Genomic DNA, 16,767 nt, shown 5'->3' on the forward strand with positions numbered 1-16,767 from the left:
GAGGGAGCCTCGCCTGCTGCCCCGCTCCGAATGCAGCGCTCAGCCACGCAGGGTAAATCAGCAAGGTGAAAGCTGGCGGAATTGCACATTAGCACTGCAAATGAGAGCCAGGATTGCCCTCTTCTCCAAGACAACATGAATAAATGAAGAAGGTTTAGAGGTGTGTGTGTGTGTGTGTGTGTGTGTGTGTGTGTGTGTGTGTGTGTGTGTGTGTGTGTGTGTGTGTGTGTGTGTGTGTGTGTGTGTGTGTGTGTGTGTGTGTGTGTGTGTGTGTGTGAGCGTAAAAAACAAAATTTGATTGTGCCCTGTCATACTCAAGTTATCGCACCTGATCTGATGTTTTCTCTAAGAATTTCTCAGTATGTTTGACACCAAGTGTTGCTGGATTTGTATCTATTATAAAAACATTGTTGTACTATTGTGCATTCAGAGTCATAATCAGCAAACTTGACTTGCCAAATTTCTTAGCAAAAGCAGCCATATACATACTTTACTTAAATACAGCTCGGTTTCAAATTGGTAAAATTTGATTTAAATCAGTAAATATCCAATACGAGAATAAAAAAAACAAGATTATGAATCTGCCCAAACATCCAATGGCAACATTTGGTACTTGTTGCTATGGACATATTTCAGTTGGTAAGACAAGTATTGATGTTTGATATCATTGCCTACACATGTACATGTTAGCGTGATCTGTGTGTGTGTGTGTGTGTGTGTGTGTGTGTGTGTGTGTGTGTGTGGTGTGGACCTCACACAGCTTCCTGCCTTGGGGGAGGGATATAGTTAAGGGGGTGAGGTGTGAGAGAGAGACCGGGGGGGATGTCCTACTGTGGTGTCACCTGTCTCCAGCAGAAAATCCTGGACTCTGGGCACAACAATAGTGACAGGCTCCTCTCCAGACGCAGATGGCTTCGTTTTCCCCCCGCCGGCCACGTTGCATCGCTGCATGCACCTAACACATCGTGACACGTGACATACACAAGTGATCAGCCACACTTATCTTACACACGTTTATAAATGCGCGCACACAGCAGAAGTTTCACTACTTTCTCTCTTGATATTTCGTTCATAGTTCGTTAGATGATTAACTTTTTTTTCTGTCATGAGAAATATGTGCACACACATAACACACACCTCTTGTTCGCTGGCCTAAACATATCTTTTCTTCTCTCTTTTCAAAACTTCCCCTCTTTTCCCTATCCTCCCTGACAGCACAAAGTGGGCTTACGTTTTTGACTGACAACCACAACAGACACCTTCTCCCACCCGCCCACCCCCCGTTTTAATCCTATCCCTCTCTCCCTCCCTCTCCTCTTCCTCTTTTGTTCTGTGTGACGCTCGAAAGCCGCCGTGTCAGCATCTTTTCCATCTCTGATTGCCTTATTAGCCGGCGGTGGCACCCGCAGCTTTTCTGACACAGATGGTGAAGAAGAAGCTCGAGCAGGGGGTGAAAAAAAGAAATGGCTGACTTGTTTGTTGTTGTTACTTTCCCCTCCCACCTCTTCTCGAGCTTGTTTGCGTGGACACTGACACCTTGGGCTGACACTGACACACTTCTGACACGGATGCCTGTCAAGGCAACATACGGAGGATGGCAGGGAAAATCCAAACATACAAACATTTTGTGTGTGTGTGTGTGTGTGTGTGTGTGTGTGTGTGCGTGTGTGTGCGTGTGTCTCTGTGTGTGTCTGTGTGTACTGCTGGCAGTTGCTGTCCCTCACTTTGTCAGCCAAGCTGCTTTGTCTTTAACTACTTTCACCACATTGACTTTGAATAGGTTCAGGTTGGCATTTATTTCAATACAGTGGGCTGCATCTTGATAGGAATGACTAGACAGGTGGAAAAAAAAGTTGGGCAACTACATTAGAAAATTATTAAAATCTTCTAATTTTGTGACTAACTCAAGTAAATGATTTCCGTGTAGCCTGTGTATAATTACAAGCTTACAGTTAAGAGCAAAACTGGCACAGGAGTAGTTTAATTAAGAAGAGGAAGGTTGTACATTTGAGCATGTATATTCTCACACACACACACACTTTCACATACATACGAGGCTGAGAGTTGCAGCTGTTGGACCTCCAGCTTTTCCCAGGCAGCAGTAACTGGCACCTCACAAACATCAGGTATTACGTCCATTCCGATTATGGGATAGAGAGCTACATGCTGTTTGAAGCTGACAGCACATCTGCCTCCTCACTGGAGACTGATTCTGGCACCTCAGACAAGCATCTTACAAGGAATGGATTGGGGGAGCTGCCTTAGCATATTTAACCCTCCATTTGTCCCTCTTCCTGCCTTTCTTTTAATATTGCTCTCTTAATCTGGTTATTTTGTTGTAGAGAATTATTCCTTTTAATTTACACATTTTTGGATCTTTGTCATCTGGAGTTTAAAATGAATTGTAATGCAGACTTTTATCCTTTTCTAAACAAGTTATTTGTAAAAATCAGTTACAGAGAGTGGGCAGCCATTTTGCATTGATATTCTAAATCTCTCTCTTTTTTCTTTTAAAATGGCACACTTGAAGCTGTGGGTACTCTGGGAGCATAGGCAGTAACAACACGGCTTGTCATGTCCATTGGCCATTTCCTAGCATCACGCTGGGAGGACTTCCACAGCCGATGCCAAGTTGACTCCAGCCAACCATGGCTTGGCAAGGCTGATGCAGCTGGCATTTTCCTCCACTATCTCTTACTTGTGAATCCATAGTATGTGCGGCATGTTGGAAGAATAGAGCAAATCAATGTCAGGAAAAGATCTATGTTTGTTATACAGCAGCAAAGTAGACAATGAAATACTCTCTGTAGACTGCTCTGGCATTTAAATTTGTTGACGAGGGAAAATGTTTTATTTTTGATGAATATACTGAAACGTTTGCACCTATACAGTAAATTCATCTTATTAATTAATTAACACTCAGTATATGTTGTGAACAAAACATCAAAGTAAGTCTTTTAACAGTGCACTAAGTGAGGCATGTTTTCCTCTTCCCTGTTTCTTATTTTTTACAAAAATATCTTCATTTCTATTGGGATCTAACAGATCTCACCACATGATTAATAAGTATCATCTTCACTGAGGATTTGTTCTCTGTATAATTTGAAATTTTGCTTGTTTTTAGTTTTTAAACTAAGCGGAAACATTTCTGTGTCTCATCTTTGCTCTCTACCCTTGCTGAGCTGTAGTGTTCAATAGCTTCATTAGGCAGCGCAGTGAAGAGGACTATCCGTCATTGTCAAGATATGGATGTTTGCCACTTTATTATTACAAACCTGTGTCCTCTGCTGGGACAATTGACAAAAAATCTCTTTAGGATTATTGCACATACCACCTTCATACAGTATGAAGGATAGATGCATAGTTTATGTCATTCTAAGGTATAAAAAATATATTTATAAACTGTATCTAATGTCAATTTCCTGATCTTTTTTTGTTTTCTAGCTTATGGACCTGAAGACGAATTTAAAGTGGATAAAATTGATGAAGAGGAACATCTGCAAGATGATGGCCTTTCCCTGGATGGTCAAGATACAGACTATCTTTTCAATGACGACGAGGATGCAGGAGATCGTTACAGCTGCCAAAATTCTCCACTCAGCAATTGCACCAACCCAGACGCTGGGTACGCCTCTCCACTCAGCACCACCAGTGATAATCTGGCCGACCTTAAGACCATGTCCTCCTTTAATGATCAGGACAAGGTAGAGGAGAAGCTAGGGGAGAGCACTGAGTCCATTAATGGCCTCTCACTTCAGGACAGTCTGGCAAAAATGAAATCTGTCTATGCAAACCTGATCTCTGATGCCTCCTGGTCCAGTATTGCTCTGGACATGCTTAAAGGTAAACAAAGTAAAAATTACGCAGCTAGCAATGACAATGGGAGCAATCACAAAGAGAGCAATGGGTTCCTTAACAGTCACAGCCCTGGCAGCATCCATCTGAAGAGCAGATGTAGTACGAGCAATGCCTCAGCCACTACTAATATTACCGTCAGCAGTACCACTACCAGAGCAGTGTCAAGCAACAGCAACAGTGGCACCAGTGCAGGCTCTGGAAGCACAGGAGGATTATCTTATGATTGGCACCAGGCAGCATTGGCCAAAACCCTACAGCATACCCCATACCAGCTCCTTCCTGAACCAAGCCTGTTCAGCACTGTGCAGCTTTACAGGCAAAACAATAAGCTCTATGGCCCTGTGTTTACGGGTGCCAGCAAGTTCAGGTGCAAGGACTGTAGTGGTGCATATGACACTTTGGTTGGGCTGACGGTGCACATGAACGAGACAGGCCACTACCGTGATGACAATAAAGATACTGAGGATGATAGAAGCAAGAGGTGGTCCAAGCCACGTAAGCGTTCTCTGCTAGAGATGGAAGGCAAAGAAGATGCCCAGAAAGTTCTTAAATGCATGTACTGTGGCCACTCTTTTGAATCCTTGCAAGACCTTAGTGTTCACATGATCAAAACTAAACACTATCAGAAAGTGCCTCTAAAAGAACCAATGCCAGCCCTTACCTCAAAGCTGGTACCCCCAACCAAAAAAAGAGCATTTCAAGACTTAATGTCCCCGAGTTCGCCAGAATCTGTCTCCAGTGGCATACTCCTAGGAGAGTCTCCCAAAGACCAAAAAATGGCCAATCCTTATGTCACTCCAAACAATCGATACGGTTACCAAAATGGTGCCAGTTATACTTGGCAGTTTGAGGCACGCAAGGCACAAATTCTGAAATGCATGGAATGTGGCAGTTCACATGACACCTTGCAACAACTGACAGCCCATATGATGGTCACAGGACACTTTCTCAAAGTAACCAATTCCGCCTCTAAAAAGGGTAAGCAGTTAGTTTTTGATCCTGTCATTGAGGAGAAATTTCAGTCAATTCCTCTGCCACCGACTACAGCAAAACTACCAGCAACCAATGGGAAGTCACAACCTGACTCCCCATTGCAGCCAACTAGCCCTGAGGAGAAAAAGGAAGAAACAAATGATGAAGCGGCAGAGGAGGAAAAAAGGGATGTGATGGAACCAGAGAAAAAAATAAAAGAGGAGAAAGAAGATCCTCCTGAAAAAGCTGATAAACCTAGAAAGGCCAGATCTTACCAATATTTAAGAGAAGAAGACTTGGAAGAGGCGCCTAAAGGTGGCTTGGACATCCTAAAATCTTTAGAGAATACAGTTTCAAGTGCAATCAGCAAGGCCCAAACAGGCACACCAACCTGGGGTGGATACCCCAGCATTCACGCTGCCTATCAGCTTCATGGATCCATAAAGTCTACTTTGCCGCCATGTGCACAAGTTCAACCTTTGTTCAGCAGCAACAGTTTAAAGTTACTGTCCTCTGATTTAGGCACTCTGATCCATTCACCAAATAGCCCCTCTCCACCTCCCAGTCACAAGAGCAATGTGCTGGCCATGGAGGAGCTAGTTGAGAAAGTGACAGGGAAAACTTCTGTAAAGAGTGAAAAAGAGGAAAAACCTGTACAGAGTAAGTGCAGGTCTGCAAAATCTCCATTGCCAAATCCTAAGGACAAACATGCCTCACCCAATCCAGAAAATCGCTCAAAAGCAGTGACAAGTACTGCAGTAAAGGACCAGAGTCAAGGTAAAGAAGGAGAGCAGACAGAGACTAAAGGAGAGACACCAATAAAGAGTGAAGTTGTTTCACCAAAAACGCCTGTAAGCAATGGCTGCAATAACCTGAGCATCATCACTGATCACTCACCTGAACAACCTCTTGTCAACCCTCTCAGTGCTTTGCAGTCTATCATGAACAACCACTTGGGGAAAGCTACAAAAGTGGCCACCCCCTTTGTAGACCCCTTTGCAATGCTTTATAAGATCAACAGCAACTCTGCTCAGACTAAGTCAGCAGAGCCTGTGAGTCAGTACTATGAAGATGATGATCAACCCATGGACTTGACAAAATCCAAAAACACCAATGGAAGTACACCTAAAGGTACTTCTACACCAAACAACAATGGCAGCATAAACAACAGCAAACCAGCCTTCAAAGAGTTCACACAGTCTTCATCTCCGCCTCTACGGGAGAATGCTTTGATGGATATTTCAGACATGGTAAAAAATCTGACGGGCCGTTTAACGCCAAAGTCTACAACCCCTTCTTCCATCTCTGAGAAATCAGACCTTGATGGCTGTACTTTTGAGGACAGCTTGGAAGAGCTGTCTCCCATCCAAAGACGGAAGGGCCGACAGTCAAACTGGAATCCACAGCATCTCCTGATTCTCCAGGCCCAGTTTGTCTCTAGTCTTAGGGAGACTCCTGAGGGAAAGTTTGTGATCAGTGACTTGGGACCCCAGGAGCGAGTCTACATCTGTAAATTCACTGGTCTCTCCATGACTACTATCTCACATTGGCTGGCCAATGTTAAATACCAGCTAAAGCGGACAGGTGGCACAAAGTTCCTAAAAAATATTGACTCTGGCCAACCTCTGTTTTTGTGCAATGACTGTGCTTCCCAGTTTAGGACTCCTTCCTCCTACATTCACCATTTGGAGTCCCACCTTGGGTTTACACTGAAGGACCTCTCAAAGCTTTCCATAGATTTTATAGAGCAGCAAGCAGTCAACAGAATAGAGGACAAGACTTTTAGTTCCTCTGGGCTTACAGAAGAAGACACTGGCTCGATATGTCAGTGCAAACTGTGCAGTCGGACCTTTGTGAGCAAACATGCAATCAAATTGCACCTTTGCAAAACACATGGAAAGTCGCCAGAGGACCATCTTATCTTTGTGAAAAAGTTGGAAAGGTTTGACAAACAATGAAGCTAAAGCTGATGGCATGACAGATTACTGTTGCACTATAACTCTAAGCTACATTCATAGCTAAAGTCATAACAGATAGTGCCACAACTGTATTGAGCATTGTTACAACCAATATTGTAATGAAAACATGGTAGCTTTAATACCACATTCTGTAATTATTCAGTTATCCATAAATGGCAGGACCTTGCACTGCAGAGGCTCAAAGCTACATTGTATGAGTTGAATTTTTGGTAACACAAACATACAAAATTGTTGCAGCAGCCATGGCACTATATAGTCACTGACTGATTCTTGCTTTCCTAATGCACTGCATCTTATCTGAGCCTTTGGGAAAAGTCCATCTGTTGTTTTAAAACTGGATCACGCTCTTATTTTAATCACTCATTTTGAATGATTTTTTCAAGATGATTATATTTCAACACAACTTGCATATTATTTATGGGACAGTTTGTGCATGTTTTTTTAATGTAAAACAGTGAGCATATTATGTCTAATGAAATTTCAACCAGGATGATAAAACTGAAATCCTTGTTTAACAAATTGCAGGTATAGCCATGTATATGAAGGTATATGGTTGTCAAAGTAGCCATGTGAAAGAAAATATTAAGATGACATCAGCACTTTAAGGAAGTGTAAATTGATGAAGAAATGTGCGGGTAAAAATGGCAACACATCACCCTTTTTAGTTTTAATTTCCTTGATTAATATGGCAATTTGGGGACTTACTATAATGTTGTTTTGTATTTGTCATTAAATCACAAACATTCTTACAAAATGTTTAGAATACTTGTTTCTCTAGTAAAATATAATTTCATGGTTATTTCAACATGTACAGTATTTGCATTAGTAGGGTACCAATTTTATTATTGTGAAGACAGTTGTAAAATAATGAAGTTTAAAAGTTATTGTATGAATAATCAGCAAGTATGTATACATATGTACTGTATGTCAGCATATCTTGCTCTTTACAGTTCAACATTATTTGTACTGTGTGCATTTTTCTAATGTTATTTTCTAGACAAATATGTATAAAACTACAGAATATTGTCGGACTACAATGTCATTTTTCAGTGAAAAGTAGGTCCTTCAATGTGGTTTACATAAAATGACAGAATTTTACTGGCATCTGCTCTGATGCATGGTCCTGTACATACATCACATTGAAAAAATAAATTCTCACTGAATGATAGATTTCCAGGTTTTATCTTCAACCCAATTATTCAGAATGGCATTCTGCTATCCTCAGTTGTAAAATAAACTCCATGTCCTGGATTAAATTGTTGTGTTGTTTGAGTGATTTTGGGAGAGTGTAAAATCCAGACAGAACTAAAACACAATATCATACTGCAAACTCTTGCCAATAATTTTTTTCCAATAATGTTTGTTGTTGGCCTTCTTTTAAATGCTTATTTTATGTGCTATGAATGTTGTTTTTTTAAAGAAGACTTTCGTGAAAGACAGAACAGACAGTATTTCTCTGCTGCGTTTATACATTTTAGGACAAACTATATGACAATACCTAAAGTAACGTCTTTGACGCTGAAATCTTTTTTTATAAGTAATAAGTTGTGAATTGTTGCTTTATTCTCCACATCAACATCATCATCTACTTGTATTTTATATAGGTACAGGGGCTTAACCCCACCTGTCAGTCAACAATACCAAGGTATAACAGTAACAGAGGTTGGCACAATACAACATTGGGGAAATACCCTTCAGTTCACTAAAATATGCATGTTTGGAGCAGCTTCTTAGATTTTTGAAACCGACTAAGCTATGATTTGAGGATGCCTGCTGCTGAGTAGTTAGAAATAAATTAATCCCGCTGCAAGCATCCCATTTAAGTTGTCACCACACTACAAGGTAGAGGGTGATCTTATTCCAGATTGCACTGAAATGTACGTCCAACCATCGACTCTACTGTCAGATCATAAAAACAATCTGGATGTGTGTATGATGGAATTCTTCCTATGGGATTGAAAAGCTCAAAAGGGGCGAGTTTGAACAACTCGAGGCATTTTTGTGGAGGAACACTAGGTTCATAACTTGCATTCACCCCTCCCATTTTCAGGTAGGATGTAATTGGGATGCACCAACAGAGCCACTTTCTTGGCTGGCTTAATTGGGACTAAGCAACAGCCGCATCAAATCTCCTAAATTTCTGTCTTCAAAGGGGGCTTGATGCCGGACACTGGACCATCTCCAGGTCCCACTGAGGGAGCTGCAGCTTTTCCACTGTAAGCCACAGCTCTTCTTAATCTGAGCAACTTCCATGAGAACTGAAGTGTATTTGAAACAGTGTCTCCTGCAACAGGTTTCAAAGGTTTCTTTAACTCTGACATAGCTACCAGCTCAGTCTCCACAGGTGCCAGACAGAGCTTAAGTCCCTTGGGTGAGGAGGATAGCAGTTTCTTCCAGACTGCACACCCTCATACCTTTTTAAAGGGGAAGTAGACTGCAAGGTTTAAGTCCGCTGGTGTGCTACTGAATCAAAGCTGAGGAGGGAGGTGAGCCAGCTCAGAGCTCCAAAGAATGAGCCACCTCCTTTTAACATTACCTAACTAGCTGAGGCCACGTGCATGAATATGGATGGTTGAAACTCATAATTCAAATTTGACAGGAATCCAGAGAGGGGCTGTCGATTTTAACTTGCAGAGTAATTAAAAAAATCAACTGTATAATATACAGTATATGTATACTGGGTAGTTAAATCATTTTACATCCAAGCTAGCTTGGCTCAAATCTATTCAAATTGGTTTTCGACGAACTCTTGGAAAGAAAGCTAATAAGTGTATTTCCCAAACTGTCAAACTAGTCCTTTTTGGTAGTAGCTTTCTGTGTTTATGCTGATCTGCTTCAGTAATGGGCCAGCAGGTGCTACAAGAGAAAAGGCAATTTTGCAAAATATATGAAGCAGACATCGCTTGCTGCACTAATGAGTAAGCAAAGTTATTACATTTTTGCTTTTATAGGGTCGAGCAAAAGGTCTAGTTTAATAGGCTGGTAGGATGATGGTCAAAAATACACTGTAGCATATACAGTATATGCTCAGCACAAATGTTCTAATCCGGCCTGATAGCTTGTGAGCATAAACATCTTTTGCATATTTCTTTTACATGGTATCTTGTTAGTATGACACATTTTCATATATTGGTAAATGAATGTGAGGGTTTTTTAAGTAAAATACTGTGATGAGCCCCAATTCAATGAATGTGTATGAGCAATTTCAAATAGAGACATAATCCTTTTTAGGGGAAAAAAAGTGAATAAAACATTGTCATAAAAAACAGGATTTGACTTCATGGTTTAACATAGAGCTAAGCTTTATAGTTCAGCTAGTGAGACACCTGATAAGAGAGGCCATGGCATGTCTCCACCGAAGGTATTTAAGTCGACATGCTCCCACCCCACACAGCTCTTGAACACTAGCCTAAGGCATTTCCCCAAGAAACAATAGAGTTCCAGTGCCTCACAGCATGCTCTGTGTGGCAGGGAAACATAAGAAGCAGCAGTGAGTCACATACAATAGAAGTCCCTATGATAGACTGCAGCATGCAGGAGCTAATGTACAGAAAGTTAACAAATGTGTGGAGCAAGGAGGACTGATTACCAGAAACATGATAAAAAAGGATAGGAAACAATTTGGGAGGATCTTCAACTTCTTTTTCATTAAGTCTTGTCTCTATAAAGAAACTTTGACATTACAAGAAAAACTTCAGTCAGAAAAGAGCATAATCCACTTTTAACTTTGAGGATTTTTGTAGTTTCTTTTTTTGTGCATGACTTTCCTTTCTCCAGTTTTTGCTTAAATGTGCTGTTTTGAATTGAATTTTGCAGTGAAGACTGTCAATGTGGCAAATAGACACATTGGAATTTGTCAAAACAAAACGTTTTATTTTACTAACCAAGTGGATGAGCTTTGTATGTTAAAAACACAGAGACAGTAGGTTTTGAATGAATACTTAAATTATGTTTTGGCTGTTGTAAACAAGGGCTAAGAAAGAAAGTACCAAAAGTAAGTAAATAATGATTTGCAACCTTGACCTTCAACCTTCAATGACACCTCTATTTTGCCTTAATAATCAGGCAAAAAAGTAAAAGGCTTATAAATTAAAAGTTTGAACATGTAGTTCATAAACTACACCATTACATAGGATTACACAGAATCTACTTTATAGCTGTTTTTGTAGAGTAACTGCATTGAGGTGTCCGATTCAGGATTGTTCGGTCAATACATTTATTATGATGATGTCTCATACATGGTCTCTTAAACAAGCCATCTTTGTCTTGTCACAACCGATACAAAAGCTCCATGTACAACTCTGTCAGGCAATCAACATTTTGTTTGTTTTCTCTCGTGACTCTCGTTCACTTTAAGAGCAAACACAAAATAAATTGGCTCCATGTCATCACCATTACCAGGTGAGCAGAGGCTCACGAGACAGCAGCACAAATCTAAACTTAAACAAAAGGGTGTTTATGACAAGCGGTGTCATGATGCAGGATGTTATCCATACATAATATCCACAATGGAAAGCTTTGAGTCACAGTAAGGTGCTCTGCTACTGAGCGGTAACATCTGTACATCCATGAAGTGTTACTTTTCAGCACCACGATGCACACGATGGTGCGGGCAGTGTTTGAATCGTTGCGACTTGCATATTGTGTGTAATCGTGCCGACAGCAGGGATTTGGTGAATTAGCCTTATGCTCTCTTGTGCCCCCTCACTGCTTTCTGGACAACCTCGTGTTGATCACAGCTCTTTACAACAAGACCTCACTTACAAACGTGTGCTCTCTAGAGGGAAGGATATCTGGAGACATTTCTCTTCTAATGTGGATAACATGCGGCTCAACAAAATGCTTTCATGTAAGCTGTTTCAGAATGAGAAAAAAGTTTTTGGAGCCATATTTCTCTTTGTAATTCTTTTTAGGGCTTGGCTATAAGCTAGAGTGTAGGATTGATTTCAGAAGTAGAGGGGCAAAAAACAGAAATCTAAATTAAAACTGTATTCCTGGGAGAATACAAATTTTTAATCAAAATGTTTTCATATAATATTTTTTAATTTCTAACCATGCAGAGATGATCTGCCTCTCAAGCTGCCGGTGGCAACAATAGACAAGAGAGGTCTCACTGCTGTCCTAAACCATATTACTGTGAGTGTACTTTAACAACCAAAGCGACCTTCATGACATTAATAACATATTTATCAGAGCTTCACCCACCTGGACCACAGACGCTAAGCCGATACTGTTTACAGAGACTTTAATAAGTAAATCAAACTGAAACGATAAAAAATGGATAGGAGTGGTACCTGGATTGGTTGTCATTAGTCTTGCATTTCCAGACCTACCTCCACAGCGTTGCGGAGGAGGGTCTGGCGAGTCCAATCAGCGTTCCGTGATGGGAGAAAAATGTGCTCTGGTTTATTGGCATTCCTTTAAACCAATCACAATCGTCATAGGCGGTGCTAAGCTCCGCACGGAGCCACAGCAAAATAGCCTCGGGAATGAACTTGTTTTAGTGGAATGTGTTCGTTCAAAAGATGTTTGCAAACTCAGATTGGACGGATAGTCTAGCTAGCTGTCTGGATTTACCCTGCAGAGATCTGAGGAGCAGTAACCATAGTCCTCATAAATCGACCCGAGTTTAAGATTCCAACACAAAGAAAGTTGGCGAAAAGACATTCATCCGGCAGAATTTCCGAAGTGGAAGGTCATGGCTATAGACTCATTAGTGGTTAACAATTAATGTCTAATGCTTTGTTAATCAGTTTTTTCTTGTTGGAGAAAAACCTCTAGTTGCCAAGTTGTAAATATTTTTCTTTAGTTACTATTTTTTAAATGTTAATATTGTTGCTACAAATGTTGGTAATCAAAAATCTTGTGATAAGTTGTTAATTCTTATTCTTACTCTTGCTGGTTGCTACACTCAGTCAGTAGTCAATAGCCTGGTCATCAAGCTAAATGTTCAAGAATATTCAGGTGTTGATCGTTCATTCTTTGATTATTAGTATGAATCACTTCATCCCAGGTGAGGACTCTGCCTTGATGGTGTCTGAAGTTGTAAGGCGTCAATCAGAAGTGAACTCACTTGTTTCTCACCTTAAAAATAATTATTACTGAAGTGGCAGACTCATTTCTTTTTGCTGCAGACATTCTGACAGCAAAACAATATAGCACCTTAAATTTTCGTAAAAAACATTAAGCCTCACTGCAGGATTTGAAGGGAAGCTGAAGGTTTCAAATCACCCGAGACATCTCATCATGGACAGAGAGTTCAATCCGATTGCTTGTTGACACTTTTGTCCCAGCTGAGATCTGCAGGCAGTCAAAACTATCTTGTAAAGTGTTGTGTACCTGTCAGGAATGAGCCTTGTTTTGGAAGATACAGACGACATAATTCATCAGGCCGAGGAAGATGCTCTTGAAGAATGGAGAAGTGACAAAGTCGATTCTTTTGAGAATAATGACGGCTGCCAGCGTGCTGAATGGATGGAGTGTCTTTTAGGATCTATCAAAGCCTTTTTCCATTGCTGTAAAGCCCACAGGTGTGATGTGAAGCTCTGACACTGTTGTGTCAAAGTATCTGAAATATTTAGACATTATTTATAAATGCATTGTTTTTGTGGCTGACGTAATTTCACCAATATATTATTTCATGTAATCCTTTGATGGAGTGGACCTACTGCTAAAAAGTGGGCACACAATAAAAGAGGACTTTAGAAAAGAGCTGTGGTAGAAGAAGTATTTAAACAACACAAAAACCACAAAATGTGCCTGAAGTATCAAAGTTAAAATACTCATTATGTTGATTGGCCCCTGTAGTACTTGAGAAAATGTACTGCAAAAGAGACATTTCTTTAGCATGGTTTCCACTACAGGGTTAAGCAGATTTACTTCCTATTTTCAATTTGTAAGATTTCTTCATCACCATAAATTAGGATTGATTCCATCTTCTTGCCAATATATACTCTTATTTTTTTTTTTATATGAGCTAAAGCTATAAACTTTTCTTCTATTTTATGTAATTTACAAGTTCTGAATCAGCTTTTTGAATAAAGGGTAACTCTCTAACGGGGCAGTGGGGTGCATGTGCTTCTGTGTTTAGTAACGGACTATGCATGTTCCTATTGGAGTTCGGCTATGTGCTATTTAGGACCTAAGAAAAAGTAAATAGGTTACACATGTGGTGCTGTGGTTCCTCTCGCAAATTCCTCATTATTTTGAACTATTCTTGGTATTGGTTGCCAGGTTTGAATGTCAAATGTCGTATTTATTTCATCTTGAGCTATGGGAGAAACCACTGTCATGTGGTTGGGTTTAGACCCGCGGACAGTGTGACGAGTCTCATTCACATTCTGTCCAAACCTGACATCATTTGCATGAGAATAAGCCCAAACTCTGCAAACGTGACACTCCCTAGACAAGGGATCACAACTTGGCTGTCATATTAGGCCGGTAAATTCAGGTGACACGGATCCTGTGTCCTCATCTGGGACAATCTGACAGTGGTTCATGTTCCCTGCTGTCTTTTTCTGAGGGGCTTTGTGAGGAGGGGGTTGCTTTTAATCAGCATGACGAACCCTGCCACCCCCTGTGCACACACACACACACACACACACACACACACACACACACACACACACACACACACACACACACACACACACACACCCCTCTGCATTCACACACATATGTGAGAGTGGGCATATGCTGAGGGGCAGTGGGCTGGTCGTTGTGCCATCATTAGTCCAAGCCTACACGGCAAGCTTCTGACACATGTCGAAGGAGCTTCATTCGACCTACAGAAGGAGCATCCGCATTATGCAAAGGTAGCAGTGTCTTTATGTGCAGCACTACTGTCAGAGGCTTGAAGGAAGAACTGAGGAAGGAAGTACAGGGACCTAAGGAGCAGGGAGAGAGCGAGAAGCTAAAATCAATGAGAGAAGTGGAGCAAAGAGTTTTAAGTGATAATTATGTGCTGCAATGTCATATTTTCTAAACAAATTAAATAAAATGGTTGATATCACTTGTTTCTGATTCAGATAAGTTAAACAACATTCTTGAATCCAGTGAAACACAAATTATACCTTATTTGAAGGTGTCATTTTAACAGAACATGAAATGATCTATCTTTATTGTCTCAGTTTCTTTAGAGAAAACAAGACTTCTGACTCAAGATTGGACTGAGGTTTCTTTTTATAATGATGTAGCAGTGAGGGGTGTTTGTAGTGGCGAAGTGGCATTTTTATTAAGACAATAGGTTGTTTTTTTTGTCACCTGTGCCCTCTGGCATTTTGATGACTCACTCTGAATTGGACTGTGTTCAAGTTAGAGGCACAGTAGGACACGTGTCAGTGATGATCAGATGCTGCAGTGCAGCAACATTAGTGTTATGGAATGCATGACGCCTGCTCATGCCAGGGAAAAGTGCACACGGTTGTGTTTATTAAGTATTTTTGTGGCTTTAATATGTAATACATGCATAAAGCAATCTTATTGGACTGCTTCCAGACTATTTGTGATCACACTTGTATCTCTTCAGCAGAAAAATATGACCTTTCTTATTGTAATTGTATACATACAGTATGTGGCTGTCACCCAGTAGTATATAAAGCAATTAACATTAGCTTCACCTTTACCAGCTGCAAGATTAAAGTGATGTACACTTTAAAGCATCACTAATTATAAGTTATATATTGTATGATTCTGAAATTGCCATTCTGCATGATTAGTGTACTTTTGGTACTTTTACTTGAGTAAGATTTTGAATGCAATACTTTTACTTATAACATAGTATTTTTGACAATAGTGTTTTCACTTTTCAATTAAGTAAAAGATCTGAATACTTCTTCCACCACTGCCTACGACCAACTATTGTAACATGTTCTCATACCTAAACGACAGTTATTTGTGGAACATTTACTTTAACGTAAGGTGCTATTCACTTCTCATCCTGCATGGCCCAGTCTACCTTGAGTTTCTAATCAAGTGTCTTGAAAAATGGACTGAACTTCATACTATTTCATATATATATATATATATATATATATATATATATATATCTTTTGTAGTCTGTAACTGCACAATTTGCAATCACCGTCCCTTTTAACTCCATTCTAATTTAATGAACAGATTAAAAGTAGCTACTTTATTTGGTTATTTTTCTACTGTTCTATTTACTTTGTACAAATTAATTATTGGCTCACAGAGAGCATTTCTTACTGGAATATCATTTTACCAATGAGTATATTTGTAAAAGAACATAAATAAGTGCTGAGAATCACAAATGTGAGGCTGCCTATGTCGCAGTAGACATTGAGAATTACAAAGTCTCTTTAATTTTGATACTGCCATCCCATCTGATGCATGCATGCTCTGCTCTCAGGACAAAATGCTGTCATCTCTGCAAACAGACAGGTAAAAGTTTGAAAGAGACGCAAAAGGAGTTGTAAATTATCACGTCATCTGTGTTCCTCTTTTGCCTTGCTTCAAACAGACGCTCAACGACACGTCTTTAAGAGATGTGTTAATAGAAGAACCAACAATCCACTTAATGCCAAAAGTGAAGGGTAGAGTCATTTTTACAATTCCAGATATGAGATTCTGCTTTCATTGCCCACGTCAGAATAATGATTTAGTACCAGGCCCTGCCAGTCCTTTGTCACTTGGGCACTGCAATCTTTCTCTGTCAGTTGCCAGGGGGAAGGACTGAGATTCAGTTTTTCCAATAACACTAAATGCATCGCCAACAGCGCATGGTCCAATAGCTCATGAATATGAATACACATATAAATAGACAAGTTGAGGAGGCGGATGGATGTTGGCCTGTCACTTTTCCCGTGCCTAACATCTCCACTGAGGCTAAGTTGTGTCCTGGATTCACAGCACAGCTAACTTTGTGCAAAGTCACACAAAGGTTTACCTCCTTCTCTCATGTACTGTGTTAAAGGCACTGCACATAGCACTGTTTTAT

At 40.3% G+C, this 16,767-nt stretch overlaps 1 protein-coding gene across 3 annotated transcripts in view; it reads left to right on the forward strand.

Moving 5' to 3' along the window:
• Positions 1-8,065, forward strand: part of tshz1 (teashirt zinc finger homeobox 1) — a 154,569-nt gene extending 146,504 nt beyond the window's left edge. For all 3 annotated transcript variants that reach the window (XM_032535272.1, XM_032535271.1, XM_032535270.1), the window contains exon 3: positions 3,445-8,065. In XM_032535272.1, coding sequence (XP_032391163.1) covers positions 3,445-6,788 — 3,344 coding nt within the window. In that variant the 3' untranslated portion in view covers positions 6,789-8,065. The remainder of the gene's footprint in view (positions 1-3,444) is intronic.
• Positions 8,066-16,767: the final 8,702 nt, after the last annotated feature.

The sequence above is a fragment of the Etheostoma spectabile genome, chromosome 14 (genome assembly GCF_008692095.1).
Source record: "Etheostoma spectabile isolate EspeVRDwgs_2016 chromosome 14, UIUC_Espe_1.0, whole genome shotgun sequence".
In the NCBI taxonomy this organism is placed as follows: Eukaryota; Metazoa; Chordata; class Actinopteri; order Perciformes; family Percidae; genus Etheostoma; species Etheostoma spectabile.